Source organism: Podarcis liolepis (genome assembly GCF_965112155.1).
Source record: "Podarcis liolepis genome assembly, chromosome: 18".
In the NCBI taxonomy this organism is placed as follows: Eukaryota; Metazoa; Chordata; class Lepidosauria; order Squamata; family Lacertidae; genus Podarcis; species Podarcis liolepis.
In genome coordinates, this window is record NC_139572.1 from 3,084,343 (window position 1) to 3,103,781 (window position 19,439).

Consider the following 19,439-nt stretch of genomic DNA (forward strand, 5'->3'; position numbering starts at 1 on the left):
GGAAAGATGGAGGGCACAAGGAGAAGGGGATGACATGGTTGGACAGTGTTCTTGAAGCTACGAACATGAGTTTGACCAAACTGCAGGAGGCAGTGGAAGACAGGAGTGCCTGGCGTGCTCTGGTCCAGGGGGTCACGAAGAGGCGGACACGACTAGACAAGAACAACATAAGGTCTGCATCCTATATTTTGGGGCAGGGTCCAGCCGTGCCGTCGGGTGACTTCAGACTCTGGTCTTTAAAGCTTGCATACATCTTAACTTGGCACTACTCCGGCACATCTCTTAATCTGGCCCAGCCCACCTGTCCCCCGGTGCTCAGGAGACCATGCAGAGAAGCTGGCTCTGAGCGCCGTATCCGTCGCAGCATGTAAAAGACGGTGTTAGAATTCTCCGCCAGCCCAAGGACATTCTTCCGCCTCTGGGATCATCCATTTGCAGGCTCCCAGAAGGCAGGCGGTGTCCTTGCACCGGCGAGGAATTCTAACACGGTCTTCCTCTTGTACCTACAAGGTAGGAAATTAGCGCTCCAGCAGGGGCAAGCGAATGAGGTCGCGCCTCGCCATGGGTTCCTCTGACGGCGTTCTGGATATTGAATATGCGAAATGCGTGCTAATGGGATTTTAATAACACGCTCCATTTCTTCCGGCTGGTTAGCGAGTGAGGAGTCGGCCCTCTCCTTCCGCTCCTCCGTCTGGATTCGACCCTTCCCAACCCCATTGCGGCAGGGGCTCTGAGACTCTTGGATCTGGGGGGCGATATTCGGCCCCCTGAATTGTCAGACTTGGCCCCCGGCAAAGGGCAGCACAACAAAAATTCCCTTTTTTGCGGTGCTGGGAACTTGAATCCGGCTCCCTCGACACACGGTTTTCCCCAGATCTGGCTCGCAGATGACAATGCTTTGGCTCTCAGCCACCGGTATTCACCGAGCTGTGAAAAGGGAGGGGAGTGGAAGACTGATTATCTCATGGAATCGTAGATTGGGAGAGTTGGAAGGGAACCAAAGTGCCATCTAGTCCAACCCCCTGCAATGCCGGAACATCAAGAATAGAAATAAAAAGTCAATTATATAAAATACATTTTGGGGTTTTGAATCAATAGTCAAATAGTGGACCTTATTCTGATTGTCCCAGCTAAAAACCTTGCCACCTTTGCTGTCACCTGCTCATCTTGATCTGCCCAGAGAAATTACCGTATTTTTGGTTCTATAAGACTCACTTTTCCCCTCCTAAAAAGTAAGGGGAAATGTGTGTGTGCGTCTTATGGAGCGAATGCAGGCTGCGCAGCTATCCCAGAAGCCAGAACAGCAAGAGGGATTGCTTCTTTCACTGCACAGCGATCCCTCTTGCTGTTCTGGCTTCTGAGATTCAGAATATTTTTTCCCTTGTATTCCTCCTCCAAAAACTAGGTGCGTCTTGTGGTCTGGTGCGTCTTATAGGGCGAAAAATATGGTGCATGGTGGTAGTGGCTGGGCGTCGTGACATTGAATGAATGAATGAATGAATCAATGAATGAATGAATATTTGCATCAACCATCTATCATAGCAAAAGAACAACGATATGATATACAAAGAATAGAAAGAAAAAGTCAATTATATAAAATACATTTTGGGGTTCTGAATCAATGGTCAAATAGTGGATCTTATTCTTATTGCCCCAGCGAAAAACCTTGCCACCTTTGCTGTCACCTGCTCATCTGGATCTGCCAAGAGAAAGGACACTGGGGCAGTGGCTGGGCGACCTGGAATGGACGATAAAAGAAGGGTGATAATCTCATTCCTCAAGTCTTTATAAAGGGTGCAATCCAGAAGGGCATGCGCACCGATTCGGGACTGCCATCTCCACAGGGACATAAGCGTTTTTCGTGTGGAATATTTGGAATCATCCCTCAGGTGCAGCCGAGGGCAAGACATTCAATGTTGCAAGAGTAAAAGCGCGTCTTTATTTTGGAATTGCTAGGTTATGCAGATAGGGTCCCAGAGAGTCGAAATACGAAGGTGGAAAACAGTCATACCACGGGCAAAATTTCCTTATTGTGGCCAAGTTGTTATGATGCTCAGATTGTTTCCCTTTCCCCGTAAAAGAAAGATTGCAGTCGTTTGGAGCCAGGTTGCTGCTCACCGACGGCGGCTGGAGGTTAGCAGGACTGGACTCATCTGCAGAACAACTGGTGCGTGGTGGCGTGGTCCTGAGAGCCACGCCGAGGTTGGCACCCGGAACCTGCCGCCCTCTGCTTAGCTGCCTCTGGTTCTCTGGCTCTGGACTCCGGTCTGTCTGCCGAGGTTGGACACTGAGTCCCCACTGGAAAGAAGTTGTTGTTTAGTCGTTTAGTCATGTCCGCCTCTTCGTGACCCCCTGGACCAGAGCATGCCAGGCCCTCCTGTCTTCCACTGCCTCCCGCAGTTTGGTCAAACTCATGCTAGTAGCTTTGAGAACACTGTCCCACCATCTCGTCCTCTGTCCCCTTCTCCTTGTGCCCTCCATCTTTCCCAACATCAGGGTCTTTTCCAGGGAGTCTTCTCTTCTCATGAGGTGGCCAAAGTCTTGGAGCCTCAGCTTCACGATCTGTCCTTCCAGTGAGCACTCAGGGCTGATTTCCTTCAGAATGGATAGGTTGGATCTTCTCGCAGTCCATGTTCTCTTAATTCAGAACAATGAGGACTGGAATATTTATTTTTAGAGGAAGAACCATTGCTCAGTGAGAGAGCACCTTCTTTGAACACATAAGGTTCCAGGTTCAATCCCCCTAGCATGTCTAGGTAGGGCTGGGAATGACCCCCCCCCCACTGCTGCTGCCGGTCAGTGTAGACAATACTGAGCTGGGTGGCTCAATGGTCTTGACTTGCTTAAAGGCAGCTTCCTATATTCCTATAAGCCTTTCCCCCGCAGGAAAAGGCTGGGTTTCAGGCAAGTCAAGACCATTGATCCACCCAGCACACCCCAGCTTTGGGATGCAGGCTGCTATCCGCAAGCCTAGGGAGCCCGGCGGGAACTCCCGCGGGCTCCCAAGGCTTGCGGATAGCTTCCTGAAGCCTGGGGAGCAATAGGGGTCGGTGCGCACCGACTCCTCTCGCTCTCCAGGCTTCAGCGAAAGCCTGCATTCGCCCCATAGGACAGCGCGCCCCAGGCTTCGGGATGCAGGCTGCTATCCGCAAGCCTGGGGAGCCGGCACGAACTCCCGCGGGCTCCCGAGGCTTGCGGATAGCTTCCTGAAGCCTGGGGAGCAATAGGGATCGGTGCGTACCGACTCCTCTCGCTCTCCAGGCTTCAGCGAAAGCCTGCATCGCCCCATAGGACGCACACACATTTCCCCTTCATTTTTGGAGATGAAAAAGTGCATCCTATAGGGCGAAAAATACGGTAACTTCGGGCCTGGGCAACTCAGACCAGCTCAGAAGAAATGCCAAAAATGCCACAGAGGAACCAGAGAGGGCAGTGGTAGGATGGGGAAAAGGGAGCCAATTCCATGTTTGCAGACCCGCTTGGCAGTGTCCTCTGTTTAAACATATTTATTTATTTGCTGTGGATAAAACACTGAGCTCGGCGGATGGTGGAGATGAAACAGTGATAAATAATCATTATCCTTAGACAGCCATCTCTCTCTCTCTCTCTCTCTCTCTCTCTCTCTCTCTCTCTTTCTTTCTCTCTCCCTCCCACCCCCTCCTCTTCCCTCCAGCTCAGAGAAACTGGATGCAAATCCAGCCATCCCACCAGCCCCCTCCCGAAATATCAGGAACATACCAGGGACACCAGAAGGACAAGAGACAGAGTCAATGTATTCCGTTTTCCAGGGGAAAAAGAGATATGAAACGAAAACCAAGCAAGGCTCTCTGTTTGAAAGGAGTCGTCGGCAGTCAGGAGACATCAAGGAAGCCTGGAATTGTCTCAGATATGAGGGGAAAATAATATTCTAATAGAGATACTTTCTGAGAATCCTGGTTGGGCTATTTTCTGTGCCTTGTTTTTAATGTGGGGGACTTTGGTTCGCCGTTTCCTGTCGGATAAGATCTTCTGCCCTCCACCCTCGCCAGCCCAGTAATCATCGCCACAAAGATGTATTTATTTCTCTGCAGCCCACTCAACCATGGAGCTTTCTAAGCCTCATCTAATAAGACCCCGTGTCCTTCTCAAAGTAGAACCCCCATTAAAATTACCAGGACTACGTAGTCACATCCATTGCAGTTGTACCTCGGAAGTTGAAAGTTCCAAAACCAAAGCATTCCAAAACCAAGGTGTACTTTCCCATAGAAAGCAATGCAAAATGGATTAATCTGTTCCAGACTTTTAAAAACAACCTCTAAAACAGCAATTTAACCTGAATTTTGCTCTCTAACAAGACCATTGGTGCATAAAATGAAAACAGTAATCAATGTGCTGTACTATAAAACAAATAAGACAGTATTGTAGATGATAAAAAATTAAATTAAATATTTTTCATACCTGCACTGATGATAGTCATTGTTTGGATGGAGGAACTTTTATCCATTTCCGCAGTAGCACAATCAGTCAAATCAGTAGCTGAACTGAGTTCCACACAGTCACAAAATCAAATGAACCGAAAAAGCCTCAAAAACAAAAACGCAGAATAAATAGCAAAAACAAAAGTGCCAAACTTAATCCATTCCGGAAGTCCGTTTGACTTCTGAAATGTTCAAAAACCAAGGCGCGGCTTCTGATTGGTGCAGGGCCTCCGGAAACAATAGCCAACAGCTGCATCGGACGTTCAGCTTCCGAAAAACGTTCACAAACCAGAACACTCGCTTCCGGGTTTGTGGCGTTCGGAAGCCAAGCCGTTCAGGAACCAAGCTACCACTGTATAATTTTTATATGTATAAACAATGAAAACACAACCGAGGGATTTCCAAAGCATTTTATTTAGGACATCTTGCATTTTCAATCCCCCGAAAAATGGGGAAAGCTTTAAAATTGCGGCTATATCTATTAGGACGGGGGTGCCGGCTTCACTTGCTGGGCTGGCTGGACCAACGTTGGCAGGTAGGTGACGTTGCGGGACGGTGCAAGGTGGAAAGCAATGTCCTCAGCTGCCTCGAGCTTGCGCAATTCGATGAGCCCGTCGCCCACCGAAGCCAGCGAGCTGGCGATGAGCCGAGCGGCCTTTGCGTCGCCTTCGGCGGAGAGGACCGCCGCGGCTTTCAGCTGCTCGGCCTTCTCCACCATGAACCTGGCCTTCTCTGCTTCCTGCTGGGCCACCTGCTTCATTTCGATGGCCTCCACAAACTCCTTCCCGAACGTAAGGTGCGTCAAGGAAACGTCATCCAGGACGAGGCCGAAGGGGGCTGCTCTTTCCGCCAGCTCTTCGCTGACCTTCCGAGAGACCAGCTCCCTCTGGGTGATCAACTCGCCGGCGTCGAAACGAGCCACCACCGACTTCAGGGTCTCGGTCGTGATGGAGGGCAGCACCCTCTCGTCGTAGTCCTCACCCACCGTGGTGTAGATCCAGGGAAGCTGCGCCGCCACTGGCCTGAACAAGATCCTCAGGGTGATGTCCACATTCTGTAGATCTTTGCTGCCGGTGACGACCGGGATGTTGCGTGGGCGAGAGCGGCAGTCGAAGATGACCGGTTTCTGCACCCAGGGGACGAGGAAGTGGCTCCCTTCTCCCACCACAACGTCCTGGACTCCCCGGAACCGGTCAAAGATGACGGCTTTGTGGCCCGCATCCACGGTGTAAACAACAGAGTTGACTATGCCACCGGCAACCGCCAGACCCAGCCCTAGTCTGCTCATGGTCTCAAAGATCTTGGCGGCCATTGGGCTCTTCACGACTCCCGGCGACCTGAACTCCACGTGAGCGCTCAGCCAAGTCCCCCGGTCCTTCTGTGCTCACGTAAAATCTTTGCCCTCTCGCCTACGGGCCGCGATGCCTGATGGAATCGGAAGCCCTTCCGATCGCAGTGGCAAAGGGGCGAAGGAAAGTGGCGCGCGCCCAAAGCCATGTGCCCCAAATCTCGAACCCCCATGTCTCTTTTGGGGGCTCTCAGGGGTTGACAGCCTTGTGACACCACCGGGGCCTGCCTTGTGATGTCACCGCCCCACGACATCGCCTAGCCCTCCTTTGTGATGCCGCAACTGGGAAAAGGACAGGAAATGGCGCTGATTGGAAGTGGGGCAACGCGGCCAACCCCAAACGTTTGCAGGCACAGACAGTATTGGAAGAGGGAATCGCATGTGACCGCTCTGACAGCGTCGAGAGCACCAACCATCATGGATGTGCAATAATTTTTAAAAGGATATCTGGGAGGGATCGTATGTTCTTCCACAACTGTCAGAGGTAGTCTGCTTTTAAACCACCAAGCCTCTTGGGCTTGGCGATTGGAAGGTTGGCAGTTCGAATCCCCACGATGAGCTCCCGTTGCTCTGTCCCAGCTCCTGCCAACCTAGCAGTTCAAAAGCACACCAGTGCAAGTAGATCAATAGGCACCACTGCGACGGGAAGGTAAACAGTGTGTTCTGGTTTCCGCCACAGTGTCCCGTTGCACCAGAAGCGGTTTAGTCATGTTGGCCACATGACCCAGAAAGCTCTCTGTGGACAAACACTGGCACCTGTGATGGCCTGGGAATCCTATTCAGAGGATGAACCGGAGGAATCCCAGCCTGCACAGGAGTCCCCGCCTCCAGGGCCGGCTGAACTGGGGCAGGGCTTTGATTCTGAGGCGCCTACACCTGTGCCGGATCCTCAGGAGCAGGCACCAGGTGAATCCATTCTGGCTCCAGAGGTGGTTGAGGACTCAGTGCCTACAGGTGAGTCTCCCCCTGGGTCCAGTAACCCTCCAGCCTCTCCTGAACTGCAGAGGCTCAGGGCAGAGAGGCGAAGGGAACTGGTTTTTCCCAGGAGGAGTGCTCGCCTTAAGGCCAGGAGAGGCGGGTCTCCTGGGGGCCGGGACCGCCCCTGGCCTCAGAGAAGATAAAGGCCAGTCAGCCCGGTCCCAGGTTGCGGAAGCAACGTCATCGTTGAGTACCTGCTCCTACCCGGACCCAGACCTGACCTTCCAGTGTTTCTGTCCCCGCCCGGCTTCCTGCTTCGGACCTCGCCTTGCTCCTTGTGAACTGTTTCCAGGCTAGTGACTCAGGACTGGACTTTGACTACGACAACGGTAACCTTTCCTCCGGGACTAGCACAGCACCCTCGGCCTGAAAGAGAGATGAGTGCCACAACCCCATAGTTGCCTTTGACTGGACTTAACCATCCAGGGGTTCTTTCCCTTTTTACCTTTTACATCTGAGTAACAGTTGTTGGGGTCACACATGGGCAGTGTGGCTGAGGTTCTGCTTAAGGCATCTGGTTGGCTGTTTTGCGGGTCCTGAGGGTTAACCATGAGGCGAGGTCTGAGTCCAAGGGTGCAGTAGGGAGACAGTCCATCAAAGCTGAAGCTGGGTCCAAGGCAGGGAGTCAGGTGAGGTCAGGAGCTCCGACACAGAAGCAGGACAGGGTGCCGGCAGGAACAGGCTACCAACAACATTGCTCCCGCAACTTGGGACTGGGGCTGGCTGGCTTTTATCTGCCCCCGAGGCATAGGGCAGCCCCGATCCTCTGGTGACTTTCCTATCCTGGCCTGGAGGCGAGCACTCCTCCTGCAGGAACATAGTTCCCTCTGCCTCTCTGCCCTGAGCCTCTGCAGCTCAGGAGAGGCTGGAGGGTTCCCGGACCCAGAGGCAACCTCAGCTTCCTCTGACGGGGCTGAGAGTGGAGCACCTGCAGGCAATGGGTCCTCCATCACCTCCGGAGCCAGAGCAGACTCACCTGAGGACCCAGCACAGGTGAGGACCCTTCAGGCTCAGCTGGTTCTGGAGGCAGGGACTCCTGTGCAGGCTGGGATTCTTCAGGTTCATCCTCTGAGTCCAAATCCCAGGCCATCACAGCTGTTGTGAGGAGAGGTTGCTGGACTAGAAAGACCATTGGCTTAATCAATCACACTCTTCTTATGTTCTTGTGGAACCTGCAGGTTCAGAGACAGTCTGTCTGGATTCCTAGGTTCTTTGGGGCACTTTGCCACTGTGCCATGCTAGGCTCGGCCGGTCCCTTTTGGCCGGTTTCCGCTCCAGGGCTCTTTCGACGTTCCGGTGTTATTTCAACTAAATCTGTCCTCTCATCCAGCCAGTTCCGCTTTGGGCTTTGTCGAGACCGGGGAATCGCCCTTTTCAAATCGAGACGCTTAGCTCTCCGTTCGTTTGACTTGAAAAGAGGAAGGAAATTAATTATTTTGTTCTCTCATTATGCCGGAATAAAATCTTATTTTAAAGCGGGAACAGAATCGACTTCCTGGGACTGCTTTACATCTGTGGAGGGAGGGAACCTGATGACCTCCCTTCCTTTTGTTCACTTAAAAAATAATAATAAAGCACGTATATTTAATTTCTCCACTGCCATGCTCTTTCCAGAAATACAGAGAAGGAGAATTAAAGTATTTGGAAATCTCCACTCTCCATCTCTCCCTCTCTCTATTCATGTCGGTCCCTCAGCATCAAATCCTTTCTAATAGCAGACCTCCAACACCCATCACACTTTCTGGAAAACGTAGAGCTTCTAAATATAAAACTTTATCGGCGGAGAAAATCCATTCTTTTCTAACCCAGAGCAAAATGCTAACTAAGGCCCTCTTCAACTTTCTTACTAGCAGCCAAGAGGGTTTGAGGCAAGCATTATCCTGGAGCCTTCTGAGACCAGAGCGTGTTCAACTGTCAAGGGCTGTGTAGGCTTGAGGCATAATGGCCCTTCCGTTTTCGTACGCCCCATTCGGTGGCCACGAATGAGGGGCACTGCTGATGACTGTTTTTCAGGAGGGCGGGTTGATTTCTTTTGGGGTTGGTGGCGGTGGTTTTCTACAAAAAGCTCATTGTGCTCCCAGCCTGTGCAAAACCATAGTTGATAGCGTAGCTTTGATCCACAGGCACCGGGGAATTAAAAAATGGCGGCCATCAGCATAAGGAACTCAAAGCGTTGGTGTCTTCTTCTTCTTTGGCGATCACTCGTAGCCAAGTAAGATGGTCTTCCATAAACACAGTTTTAACAATGAGTCTGTAAGTGGCCATGGAGGCCAATTCTGGATCCACATGTCCTTCTATGGTGGGGACATAGGTCTCCGGGCGGGAGTTGATCCCGGTGAGGGTTTGCCAAGCATGCCTTCCTTTTAGAGTGTTTCTCCCTTGTGTCCTGAGTTCGAGTGTCTTCAAAGCCCACGACACCTTTGGTAAAGGCTGTTCTCCAACTGGAGCGCTCGCAGACCAGTGTTTCCCAGTTGTCAGTGTTTATACTACATTTTTTTTTAGATTTGCCATGAGAGAGTCTTTGGACCTCTTTTATTGACCACCAGCATTACGCTTTCCATTTTAAAGTTTGGAGTAGAGTAGTTGCTTTGGAAGACGATAATCAGGCATCTGAACCACATGACCAGTCCAACGAAGTTGATGTTTCAGAATCATCACTTCAACATTGGTGATCAATGATTCTTGGTGGACACTGGCACTAGTTCGCCTGTCTTCCCAAGTGATGTGTAAAAATTTTCGGAGACAAAGTTGATGGAATCTTTTGAGGAGTCGGAGGTGGTCACACAGCCCCTGACATTACCCTATCTAAAAAACCGATAGTGAGTAAGCAAGAAAGCTTGCATGTCAAAATGCGCACTTGGTCTAGAAGCCAAGCCATGTGAGGAGCGGTTGAAGGAGCTGGGTATGTTTAGCCTGGAAAAAAGGATCATAGAATCATAGAATAGAATCATAGAATCCTAGAGTTGGAAGAGACCACAAGGGCCATCGAGTCCAACCCCCTGCCAAGCAGGAAACACCATCAGAGCACTCCTGACATATGGTTGTCAAGCCTCTGCTTAAAGACCTCCAAAGGAGGAGACTCCACCACACTCCTGGGCAGCAAATTCCACTGTCCAACAGCTCTTACTGTCAGGAAGTTCTTCCTAATGTTTAGGTGGAATCTTCTTTCTTGTAGTTTGGCTCCATTGCTCCGTGTCCGCTTCTCTGGAGCAGCAGAAAACAACCTTTCTCCCTCCTCTATGTGACATCCTTTTATATATTTGAACATGGCTATGGAGACCGAGAGGAGATATGAGAGGCATCTTCAAATATCTGAAGAGCTGTCACATGGAAGAGGGAACAAGCTTGTTTGCTCCTGCTCCGCAGGGTAGGACTTGAACCCAGGGCTTCAAGAGGCATGAAGGGAGATTCAGACTCAACATCAGGAAGAACTTTCTGACAGTAAGAGCAGTTTGACCGTGGGATGGAAGGTGGTGGACTCTCCTTCCTTGGAGGTTTTCAAGCAGAGGTTAGGTGGCCATCTGTCCCTTCCAACTCTACGATTCTATGGTTCTGTGACTTGGGAGTGGTAGCTCAAAACAGCCATGCTGGCTGGGGCTTGTCAGGAGTGCGTGCAGGAGCCAGGCCCTGGGACCAGTAGGACTTTGCAGGACCGGGGCCTTCCTAAATTTGTTCTGAAGTGGCAAGGTGCAGTCGCACAGGTGAGGCCGATTGGTAACTCACAGCACCTGGTGGCAAGAGCCGGGAAGGGAAATAAGGTCAGCATTTCCCTTCGGCTCTTTGCCCCAGCAACACGTTCACTGCCTTACAGCGTTGGGCTTCTTGCTTCCTGATTCTCGGACCTTGGCTCCTAGCTTCTCAACCCTCGGACCCTTGACTTCGTGACTCCTTGCTTCTCGACCCTCGGACCCTTGGCTTCTTGACTCCTTGCTTCCCGACCCTCGGACCCTTGACCCAGTTCTGGGCACCACAGTTCAAGAAGGACACTGACAAACTGGAACGTGTCCAGAGGAGGGCAACCAAAATGGTCAAAGGCCTGGAAACGATGCCTTATGAGGAACGGCTAAGGGAGCTGGGCATGTTTAGCCTGGAGAAGAGGAGGTTAAGGGGTGATATGATAGCCATGTTCAAATCTATAAAAGGATGTCACATAGAGGAGGGAGAAAGGTTGTTTTCTGCTGCTCCAGAGAAGCGGACACGGAGCAATGGATCCAAACTACAAGAAAGAAGATTCCACCTAAACATTAGGAAGAACTTCCTGACAGTAAGAGCTGTTCGACAGTGGAATTTGCTGCCAAGGAGTGTGGTGGAGTCTCCTACTTTGGAGGTCTTTAAGCAGAGGCTTGACAACCATATGTCAGGAGTGCTCTGATGGTGTTTCCTGCTTGGCAGGGGGTTGGACTCGATGGCCCTTGTGGTCTCTTCCAACTCTATGATTCTATGACTTCGTAACTCCTTGCTTCTTGACCCTCGGACCCATGATTTTGTGACTCTTTGCTTCCTAATCCTCAGACCCTTGGCTTCCTGACTCCTGGCTTCTGGACTCCTGTTCCTGCTCCCACCCCGCCATCTTGTCCCCGGTCCCGACGTCCCCAGCTGGGACTTTGATCGCCTGTGAACCGGACCATGACAGGGCTTATGGGGGATGCAGTATAAAGGCAAGACTGCCCTAAGGCTTTCCGGTGAGCAGAGCACCATTGCTGTAACCACTACACCACGCTCCCTCTTCCCGCCATGGTCTCGCCTCCTGCCAGACTTTCCCTCTCTCGTTTCCCCCCTAGAAGTGAGTTGTCTCGCCTGTGACTGAAACACACTTTGGAACTGTCAGCCGAGCCGGCAGAGAGCCCTCGTTAGCATTTCGCTCCAGGTAAAAGAATGGATTTTCTCTGCTGATAAATTCATATATTTATAAGCTCTATATTTGCTGAAAACATGAGAGAGAGAGTGGGGAGTATGACTGGCTCTTGGAGAGCAGGAGGCAGAATGGGGCTTTTTTATTATTTTATTTTTCGTCTGGGAGATTAAAGGTAGACTCTTGTCCCCCTGGCACCAGAGTATTTATGCTGGCTGATGTCTCCTTCCCAGGAACGAGAACTCGGGGTCGCGGCGGATAGTTTTATCAAAATGTCAGCTCAGTGTGCATTGGCAGTTGGGGGGAAGAAGAGAGAGCGAGCGCAGAATTCCATGTTAGGGATTATTAGGGATGGGAGTGAAGAAACAACTCCATACAAATCTGACGTATGGACGTATTTCGGAACGCCATAGACGGCCTTGCACGTCCCATCTCACAGAGGACCAGAAAGCGCTTCCGAGACAGTGGTCTAAACCACTGAGCCTCTTGCGCTTGCTGATCAGAAGGTTGACTGTTTGAATCCCCGCAATGACGGGCTGAGCTCCCGTTGCTCTGTCCCAGCTCCTGTCAACCTAGCAGTTCGAAAACACAAAGTGCAAGTAGATAAATGGGTACTGCTGCGGCGGGAAGGTAGACGGTGTTTCTGTGCGCTCTGGTTTCCGTCCTGGTGCGCCAGAAGCGGTTTAGTCCACATGACCCGGAAAGCTGTCTGCGGACAAACTCTGAATGCGAGATGAGTGCCGCAACCCCATAGTTGCCTTTGACCGGACTTAACCGTCCAGGGGTTCTTTCTCTTTTTACCTTTTACATCTGAATAACAGTTGTTGGGGTCACACATGGGCAGTCCATGCAGGATGTAGGCACCCTATATATAGAAAGGAGCAAACCTGTGATATTTTAGGGAGCAGGCGGGGCCCATGTTTTACATCATAGGAGCCTAGGCAACACAAAACACTGTTGCTAGATGTAGGTTTTATTTCTTTTTTATATTTTGGAAATGTACATCCAGTCCCCCCCTTTAATTTTTTTGGGGGCCCCCAAGAGAGAGGGGCCCTCAGCTACAGCTTGTTTAGCTTATACGTAATTCCAGCACTGCGTGACTCAACCAGAAGCTCGCTGGGTGAGTCGCTACCTTTCCGCCTAGCCTATCTATCCTGTTTAGCCTGGAGAAGAGGAGGTTAAGGGGTGATATGATAGCCATGTTCAAATATATAAAAGGATGTCACATAGAGGAGGGAGAAAGGTTGTTTTCTGCTGCTCCAGAGAAGCGGACACGGAGCAATGGATCCAAAGTACAAGAAAGAAGATTCCACCTAAACATTAGGAAGAACTTCCTGACAGTAAGAGCTGTTCGACAGTGGAATTTGCTGCCAAGGAGTGTGGTGGAGTCTCCTCCTTTGGAGGTCTTTAAGCAGAGGCTTGACAACCATATGTCAGGAGTGCTCTGAAGGTGTTTCCTGCTTGGCAGGGGGTTGGACTCGATGGCCCTTGTGGTCTCTTCCAACTCTAGGATTCTATGATTCTATCTCTCAGGCTTGTTGTAGGGTTTAAATGGGGAGGGGGAAAGCCACGTACCCCACCTTGAGCTCCTTGAAGGAGAAAGGTAAAAATATGTAGGCGATCAATCAATAACTTCTATTTTTGGTGTCTGCTAAAAATATTTCAGGCAAGCCTCCCCAGATGTTGTGAATTTTAATGCTGGTGCGAATTTTAATGTGTTTTCCTTATTTGCCGTATTTTTCGCTCTATAAGACGCACCAGACCACAAGACGCACCTAGTTTTTGGAGGAGGAAAACAAGAAAAAAAATATTCTGAATCTCAGAAGCCAGAACAGCAAGAGGGATCGCTGCGCAGCGAAAGCAGCAATCCCTCTTGCTGTTCTGGCTTCTGGGATAGCTGCGCAGCCTGCATTCGCTCCATAAAACGCACACACATTTCCCCTTACTTTTTAGGAGGGGAAAAGTGAGTCTTATAGAGCAAAAAATACGGTACTTTTTTCCAAATCATTGTTGTTCATTTTTCTTATTGATAATTTTATTGTTTTGTCTTCTTTTGGTAAACTGCTTTTTTTTGGGGGGGGGGATACAACCAGGCAGTGTGTAGATTTTATGAAATCAACAAATAAATAATAAGTTTTTCTCTCTGGGGCTCGTTTTTGCAGCCCTTGAATTTAAAATACAGGTGTGTATGTGTGCAAAACAGCAGCTGTACTGGTTTAAAAAAGTAAGGTAAGCATCCTAACCAGTGTTTTTTTCTGGGGTTACGCATACCCCTAAACATTTTGCAGATCTTTGTACTTTTGTCCATTTACTGTCTTTATTTTTCCCAATTTGAACTACGAAACAGTGATTTTCTTGAGTCAAAATGAGAGCACCCCTAAACATTTTTTTTTGGGGGGGGGAGGCCCTGATCCTAACATTTCCCCAACTCTCCCTGAAATCCACCTCCCCCCTCTCTATATTTTGCTTAGAAAAGGGGAAATGTCTGCAGCAACCGCAAGAGCAAAGTGAAATTCTGGACGGTCAGAGGAGGAGGGAGACAGGGGCATGTGGATGAGAGAGGGGGGAAATATGTTAGGGATCTAAAGGCTTGGAATTAGAAGAATTGGAGCGAAGGGGGGGAGTCAAAAGAGTGCAAAGGGGGGGGGTTAGAAGGGAAAGACAACAGAAGTGGGAGACCATGGGGACTTCCAGAGAGGGTCTTAGAAATTCAAAGCAGCCTTGCATAGACTCAAAAGCTCTGTCATTCAGAGCTCCAGGACAAGAGCTCACCGAGCCTGGAACCAGAACAATGCCAAATTGTTCCGGGAAGGTGGGAAAATCCAGGGTCTCAACGCTCTCCGCTCAGACCAGCGGTTCCGCTAGTCAAACAAGCGTTCCACTTGAATCGATTCTGGACACCGCGTTAGCATAATCCGGCCCCCCTCCGCCCACACCCGGCCCCCCGTCTCGCTATGACAACTTGAAGGAGAATTCGGGGAAGGCCGGTGAGTGACAGCCGACGCCGCGCTGACAAGGCGAGAAGAAGGGGGGGCGGTTGGATGTTGTGTGTTTTTTGGTTTTTAAACTAGACTTCGTATAAATAAAAACGCCTCGTTTTGTCGCTTTCGGAAATCCCGAATTTTCCTTCTGCAACTTTTCTTCCCTGCTGCAAAAATTCACCTGCCACTGCAAGCGCCAGGCTGTGCGGCGGTCGGTTGCCAAACGGCTTGCTTTGTGGTCTCCTTCTGTTCTCTCGGCGTGGACAGGCCTCAACACTCCCCCCCCCCCTCAAAAAAAGCCGGTCATTCCTCTCGGCACAAAATTCCCCCACTCCACAGACACACACACACACACACACACACACACACACGGATTTCCCCGCTGTTTGACAGGCGCAAATGAGAATCGGCATTTTACGCCTGCCGCGGGGAGGCGAGGAGTGCATATCCGGGTGCTGCCCCCCCGTGTGGGAAACCGGCCTTGTCCCCTGCCAATCTTCCGCCGGCGCCGAGTGCGGCACAGGCCGGAAAGACATGTACCTCTCGTGTAAATGGAGGAGAGGCAGCTTTGTTTGCGGCCCAGAGGTCAAGAGGGCCCCTGCTTGACAACATGTTGATGGTACCTTGGAGAAGCGAGGGAGTCACACCCCACTGTTTCTCCGTGACGCACGGAGAAGGCCGTGCCACGCATCCCCAAAGCCTCGTCCGCCTCCCCAAAATGAGCGTAGAATGGGTCAAAGAGGTCCCAGGTTTAATCCCGAGCAGGTAGATCTGGGAATATCCTCCTTCTTTGGCAATCCCTTGTAGCCGAGTAAGGTTGTCTTCCATAAACACGGTTTTAACAATGAGTCTGTAAGTGACTGCGGAGGCCAATTCTGGATCCACATGTCCTTCCACATTGGGGACATAGGTCTCTGGGTGGGAGTTGATCACAACATGACCAGCCCAACAAAGAATCATTGCTTCAACATTGGTGATCTCTGCTTCTTCCAGTACACTGGTATTAGCTCGCCAAAATTCATGTTGAACTGCTGTTTTAGGGGTTGTTTTTAAAAGTCTGGAACCCGTTTTGCATTACTTTCTATGGGAAAGCGCACTTTGGTTTTGGAATGCTTTGGTTTTGGAATGGACTTGCGGAACGGATCAAGTTGGAGAACCGAGGTACTGCTCTCTCTCTCTCTCTCTCTCTCTGTCTGTGTGCATATACATAATATTTGAAGAGCAAGCTTGTTTTCTTCTGCTCTGGAGGGAAGGACCCAAACCAATGGATTCAAATGACAAGAAAGGAGATGCTGACTAAACTTTAGGAAGGATTTTCCAACAGGGGGATGTTGTTGCTGTTGTTTAGTTGTGTCCGCCTCTTTGTGACCCCCTGGACCAGAGCACGCCAGGCACTCCTGTCTTCCACTGCCTCCCGCAGTTTGGTCAAAAAGGTGGCTTACTGGAGGCTGTTGAACGAAGTTGGATCGTCATCTCTCGGAGATTCTTTAGCTGTGCTTCCTGCATCGCAGGACTAGATGACCCATGGGTAAGGTTACCAGACGTCACAGTTTCCCGGGGACAGTCCCTGGATTTATAAATCAGTCCCCATACAAAATCCATTGAAGCTGAAAAGTGTCCCTGGATTCATTGAAAAAAAATCTGGTAACCTTACCCTCGGGGTCCTTTCCATCTCTATAATTGTGATTCTGTGTCCGTTAGGTCCAGTCGTGACTGACTCTGGGGTTGTGGGGCTCATCTTGCTTTACTGGCCGAGGGAGGCGGCGTACAGCTTCTGGGTCATGTGGCCAGCAGGACTAAGCCGCTTCTGGCGAACCAGAGCAGCGCACGGAAATGCCGTTTACCTTCCCGTCGGAGTGGTACCTATTTATCTACTTGCACTTTGAGGTGCTTTCGAACTGCTAGGTTGGCAGGAGCAGGGACCGAGAAACGGGAGCTCACCCCGTCATTGCGGGGATTCGAACCGCCGACCTTCTGATCGGCAAGTCCTAGGCTCTGTGGTTCAACCCACAGCGCCAACCGCTTCATATTTAGACCACCCCTTTATTCAGAACGAGGAGGACCAGAACCTTGGTTGTTGTTTTTTAATGGAAGGGACAAGGCTCACTGGTAGACCATTCTGCCTTGCATCTAAAAGGTCCCAAGCTCAACTGGCAGCATCGCCAGTTAGAACTGGGAATCCCACCCCGCACCTGCAAACCTGAAGAGCTGTTGCCAGACAGGGTGGTAATAATAATTATACCTCACGCTGCATCTTGGGAGAAAAGCAATGACAAACCTAGACAGCATCTTAAAAAGCAGAGACACCACCTTGCCAACAAAGGTCCGTCTAGTTCAAGCTCTGGTTTTCCCAGTAGTGATGTATGGAAGTGAGAGCTGGACCATCAAGAAGGCTGATCGCCGAAGAATGGATGCTTTTGAATTGTGGTGCTGGAGGAGACTCTTGAGAGTCCCATGGACTGCAAGAAGATCCAACCTCTCCATTCTGAAGGAAATCAGCCCTGAGTGCTCACTGGAAGGACAGATCCTGAAGCTGAGGCTCCAAGACTTTGGCCACCTCATGAGAAGACAAGACTCCCTGGAAAAGACCTTGATGTTGGGAAAGATGGAGGGCAGAAGGAGAAGGGGACGGCAGAGGACGAGATGGTGGGACAGTGTTCTCAAAGCTACCAGCATGAGTCTGACCAAACTGCGGGAGGCAGTGGAAGACAGGAGTGCCTGGCGTGCTCTGATCCAGGGGGTCACGAAGAGGCAGACACGACTAAACGACTAAACAACAGCAGCAGCAGCAGCAGCAGCAATACCTCACCCATCTGGCTGGGTTTCCAATAACCTTCAGAGTTCCCAAATCTTTACAGTATGCTACAGGTGCTTTTCAAAACCGTTTTCCAGCCATTGAACCCTGAAACAATTCTTCGGAACCCTCTGTTTTGTCTCCTTCGATTCCTTCAGATTATTTTTTTTTTGGGGGGGGGGGTGAAAATACAAAGATCTGAGTTTTTTTAATCTAAAAAAAACCCCATGTAGTAACCAGTCATGATCTGCAGGGGGTGCAGTTTCCATGCATTGAGGAACAAAGTCCCAATTTGCAGGGCAAGGGAAAAGCAGATCGCTCTTCTGTGGAGCAATTAAGCAGAGGTTAAGGAATTATTGTGAACAATTTAAATTAACGACCTTAATAAAGGTGAGTGGACCTGGTGAGATCAAACATTGCTTTTTAAACAAAAAACAAAAACAAAAAAGCCAGAGAATTTTTCTTTAATGTGCCTGGCAAATTATTATTCCCCACCCCACCCCAAACTCTGCAATGTGAAGCTTTGATTTCCACCCCGCTCTCATTCCATTCCATTCTGCACATTAAGGCTCAAAATATGAAATCTATTAAATGGACTGATTTAACCAACCTGTCTATTGATGGCGTATTGTGGCTGTGATCCTATGGGGAGCAAACTGCACTGCACTAAGTTGTGGGGCTTAAGAAGGTAAAGGCACCCCTGACCGTTAGGTCCAGTTGTGGCCGACTCTGGGGTTCCGGCGCTCATCTCACTTTACTGGCCGAGGGAGCCGGCGTACAGCTTCTGGGTCGGGTGGCCAGCAGGACTACGCCGCTTCTGGCGAACCAGAGCAGCGCACGGAAACGCCGTTTACCTTCCCTCCGGAGTGGTACCTATTTATCTACTTGCACTTTGACGTGTTTTCGAACTGCTAGGTTGGCAGGAGCAGGGACCGAGCAACGGGAGCTCACCCCATCACGGGGAATTGAACTGCCGACCTTCCGATCGGCAAGCCCTAGGCTCTGTGGTTTAACCCCCAGCGCCACCCGCGTCTCGCCCCCCCCCCCAGTAACATGGTTGCATGCTAATGTCAGTAGCCTTGATTGACATTGAAAGAAAATAGCTTCATAATCAGGGTGGCTGATGTGATTGGCACGGAAATGCCATTTACTTCCCGCTGGAGCGGTACCTATTTATCTACTTGCACTTTGACATGCTTTCGAACTGCTAGGTTGGCAGGAGAGCAGGGACCAAACAACGGGAGCTCACTCCGTTGCGGGGATTCGAACTGCCGACTTTCCGATCGGCAAGCCCTGGGCTCTGTGGCTTAGACCACAGCTCCACCCGCTTCCCTTGTTGTGGGGCTTACCTCTGAGTTAAAAGCAGGAATCGCACAGTAAGGCTGAAGAAAGCCCTGCATTCAAATCCCATGGAGCTCAATGGAACTTGTTTCTGGGTAGACATACTTGGCATCATTCGGAATGGGACTGGGGTGGGGTGGGGTGGAGTGAAGAAGGCCAGTATCATAGAATCATAGAATCCTAGAGTTGGAAGAGACCACAAGGGCCATCGAGTCCAACCCCCTGCCAAGCAGGAAACACCATCAGAGCAGTCCTGACATATGGTTGCCAAGCCTCTGCTTAAAGACCTCCAAAGCAGGAGACTCCACCACACTCCTTGGCAGCAAATTCCACTGTCCAACAGCTCTTACTGTCAGGAAGTTCTTCCTAATGTTTAGGTGGAATCTTCTTTCTTGTAGTTTGGCTCCATTGCTCCGTGTCCGCTTCTCTGGAGCAGCAGAAAACAACCTTTCTCCCTCCTCTATGTGACATCCTTTTATATATTTGAACATGGCTATCATATCACCCCTTAACCTCCTCTTCTCCAGGCTAAACATGCCCAGCTCCCTTAGCCGTTCCTCATAAGGCATCGTTTCCAGGCCTTTGACCATTTTGGTTGCCCTCCTCTGGACACGTTCCAGTTTGTCAGTGTCCTCCTTGAACTGTGGTGCCCAGAACTGGACACAGTACTCCAGGTGAGGTCTGACCA

The 19,439-nt window shown here is 50.4% G+C and overlaps 2 protein-coding genes across 4 annotated transcripts in view; one reads left to right on the top strand and one right to left on the bottom strand.

Moving 5' to 3' along the window:
• EFNA2 (ephrin A2) overlaps window positions 1-19,439 on the top strand; it is a 241,268-nt gene that overhangs the window by 46,347 nt on the left and 175,482 nt on the right. Inside the window, exon 1 of one of the 3 annotated variants that reach the window (XM_083484230.1) lies at window positions 11,270-11,650. The exons of the other annotated variants lie outside the window; for them this stretch is intronic. The gene's annotated coding sequence lies outside the window, so the exon portion shown is untranslated. Of the gene's footprint in view, window positions 1-11,269; window positions 11,651-19,439 lie in introns of those variants that run through there. 3 annotated transcript variants of the gene reach the window in all.
• LOC310697205 (prohibitin 1-like) lies at window positions 4,853-6,070 on the bottom strand. The gene has a single exon (XM_083483533.1). It carries the CDS (start codon window positions 5,767-5,769, stop codon window positions 4,939-4,941), a length of 831 nt encoding a protein of 276 aa, XP_083339659.1. The 5' UTR covers window positions 5,770-6,070; the 3' UTR covers window positions 4,853-4,938.

What these genes read in the sequence shown, in the direction of transcription:
- LOC310697205 (XM_083483533.1), bottom strand. Translation starts at nt 5,769, where the DNA reads ATGGCCGCCAAGATCTTTGAGACCATGAGCAGACTAGGGCTGGGTCTG.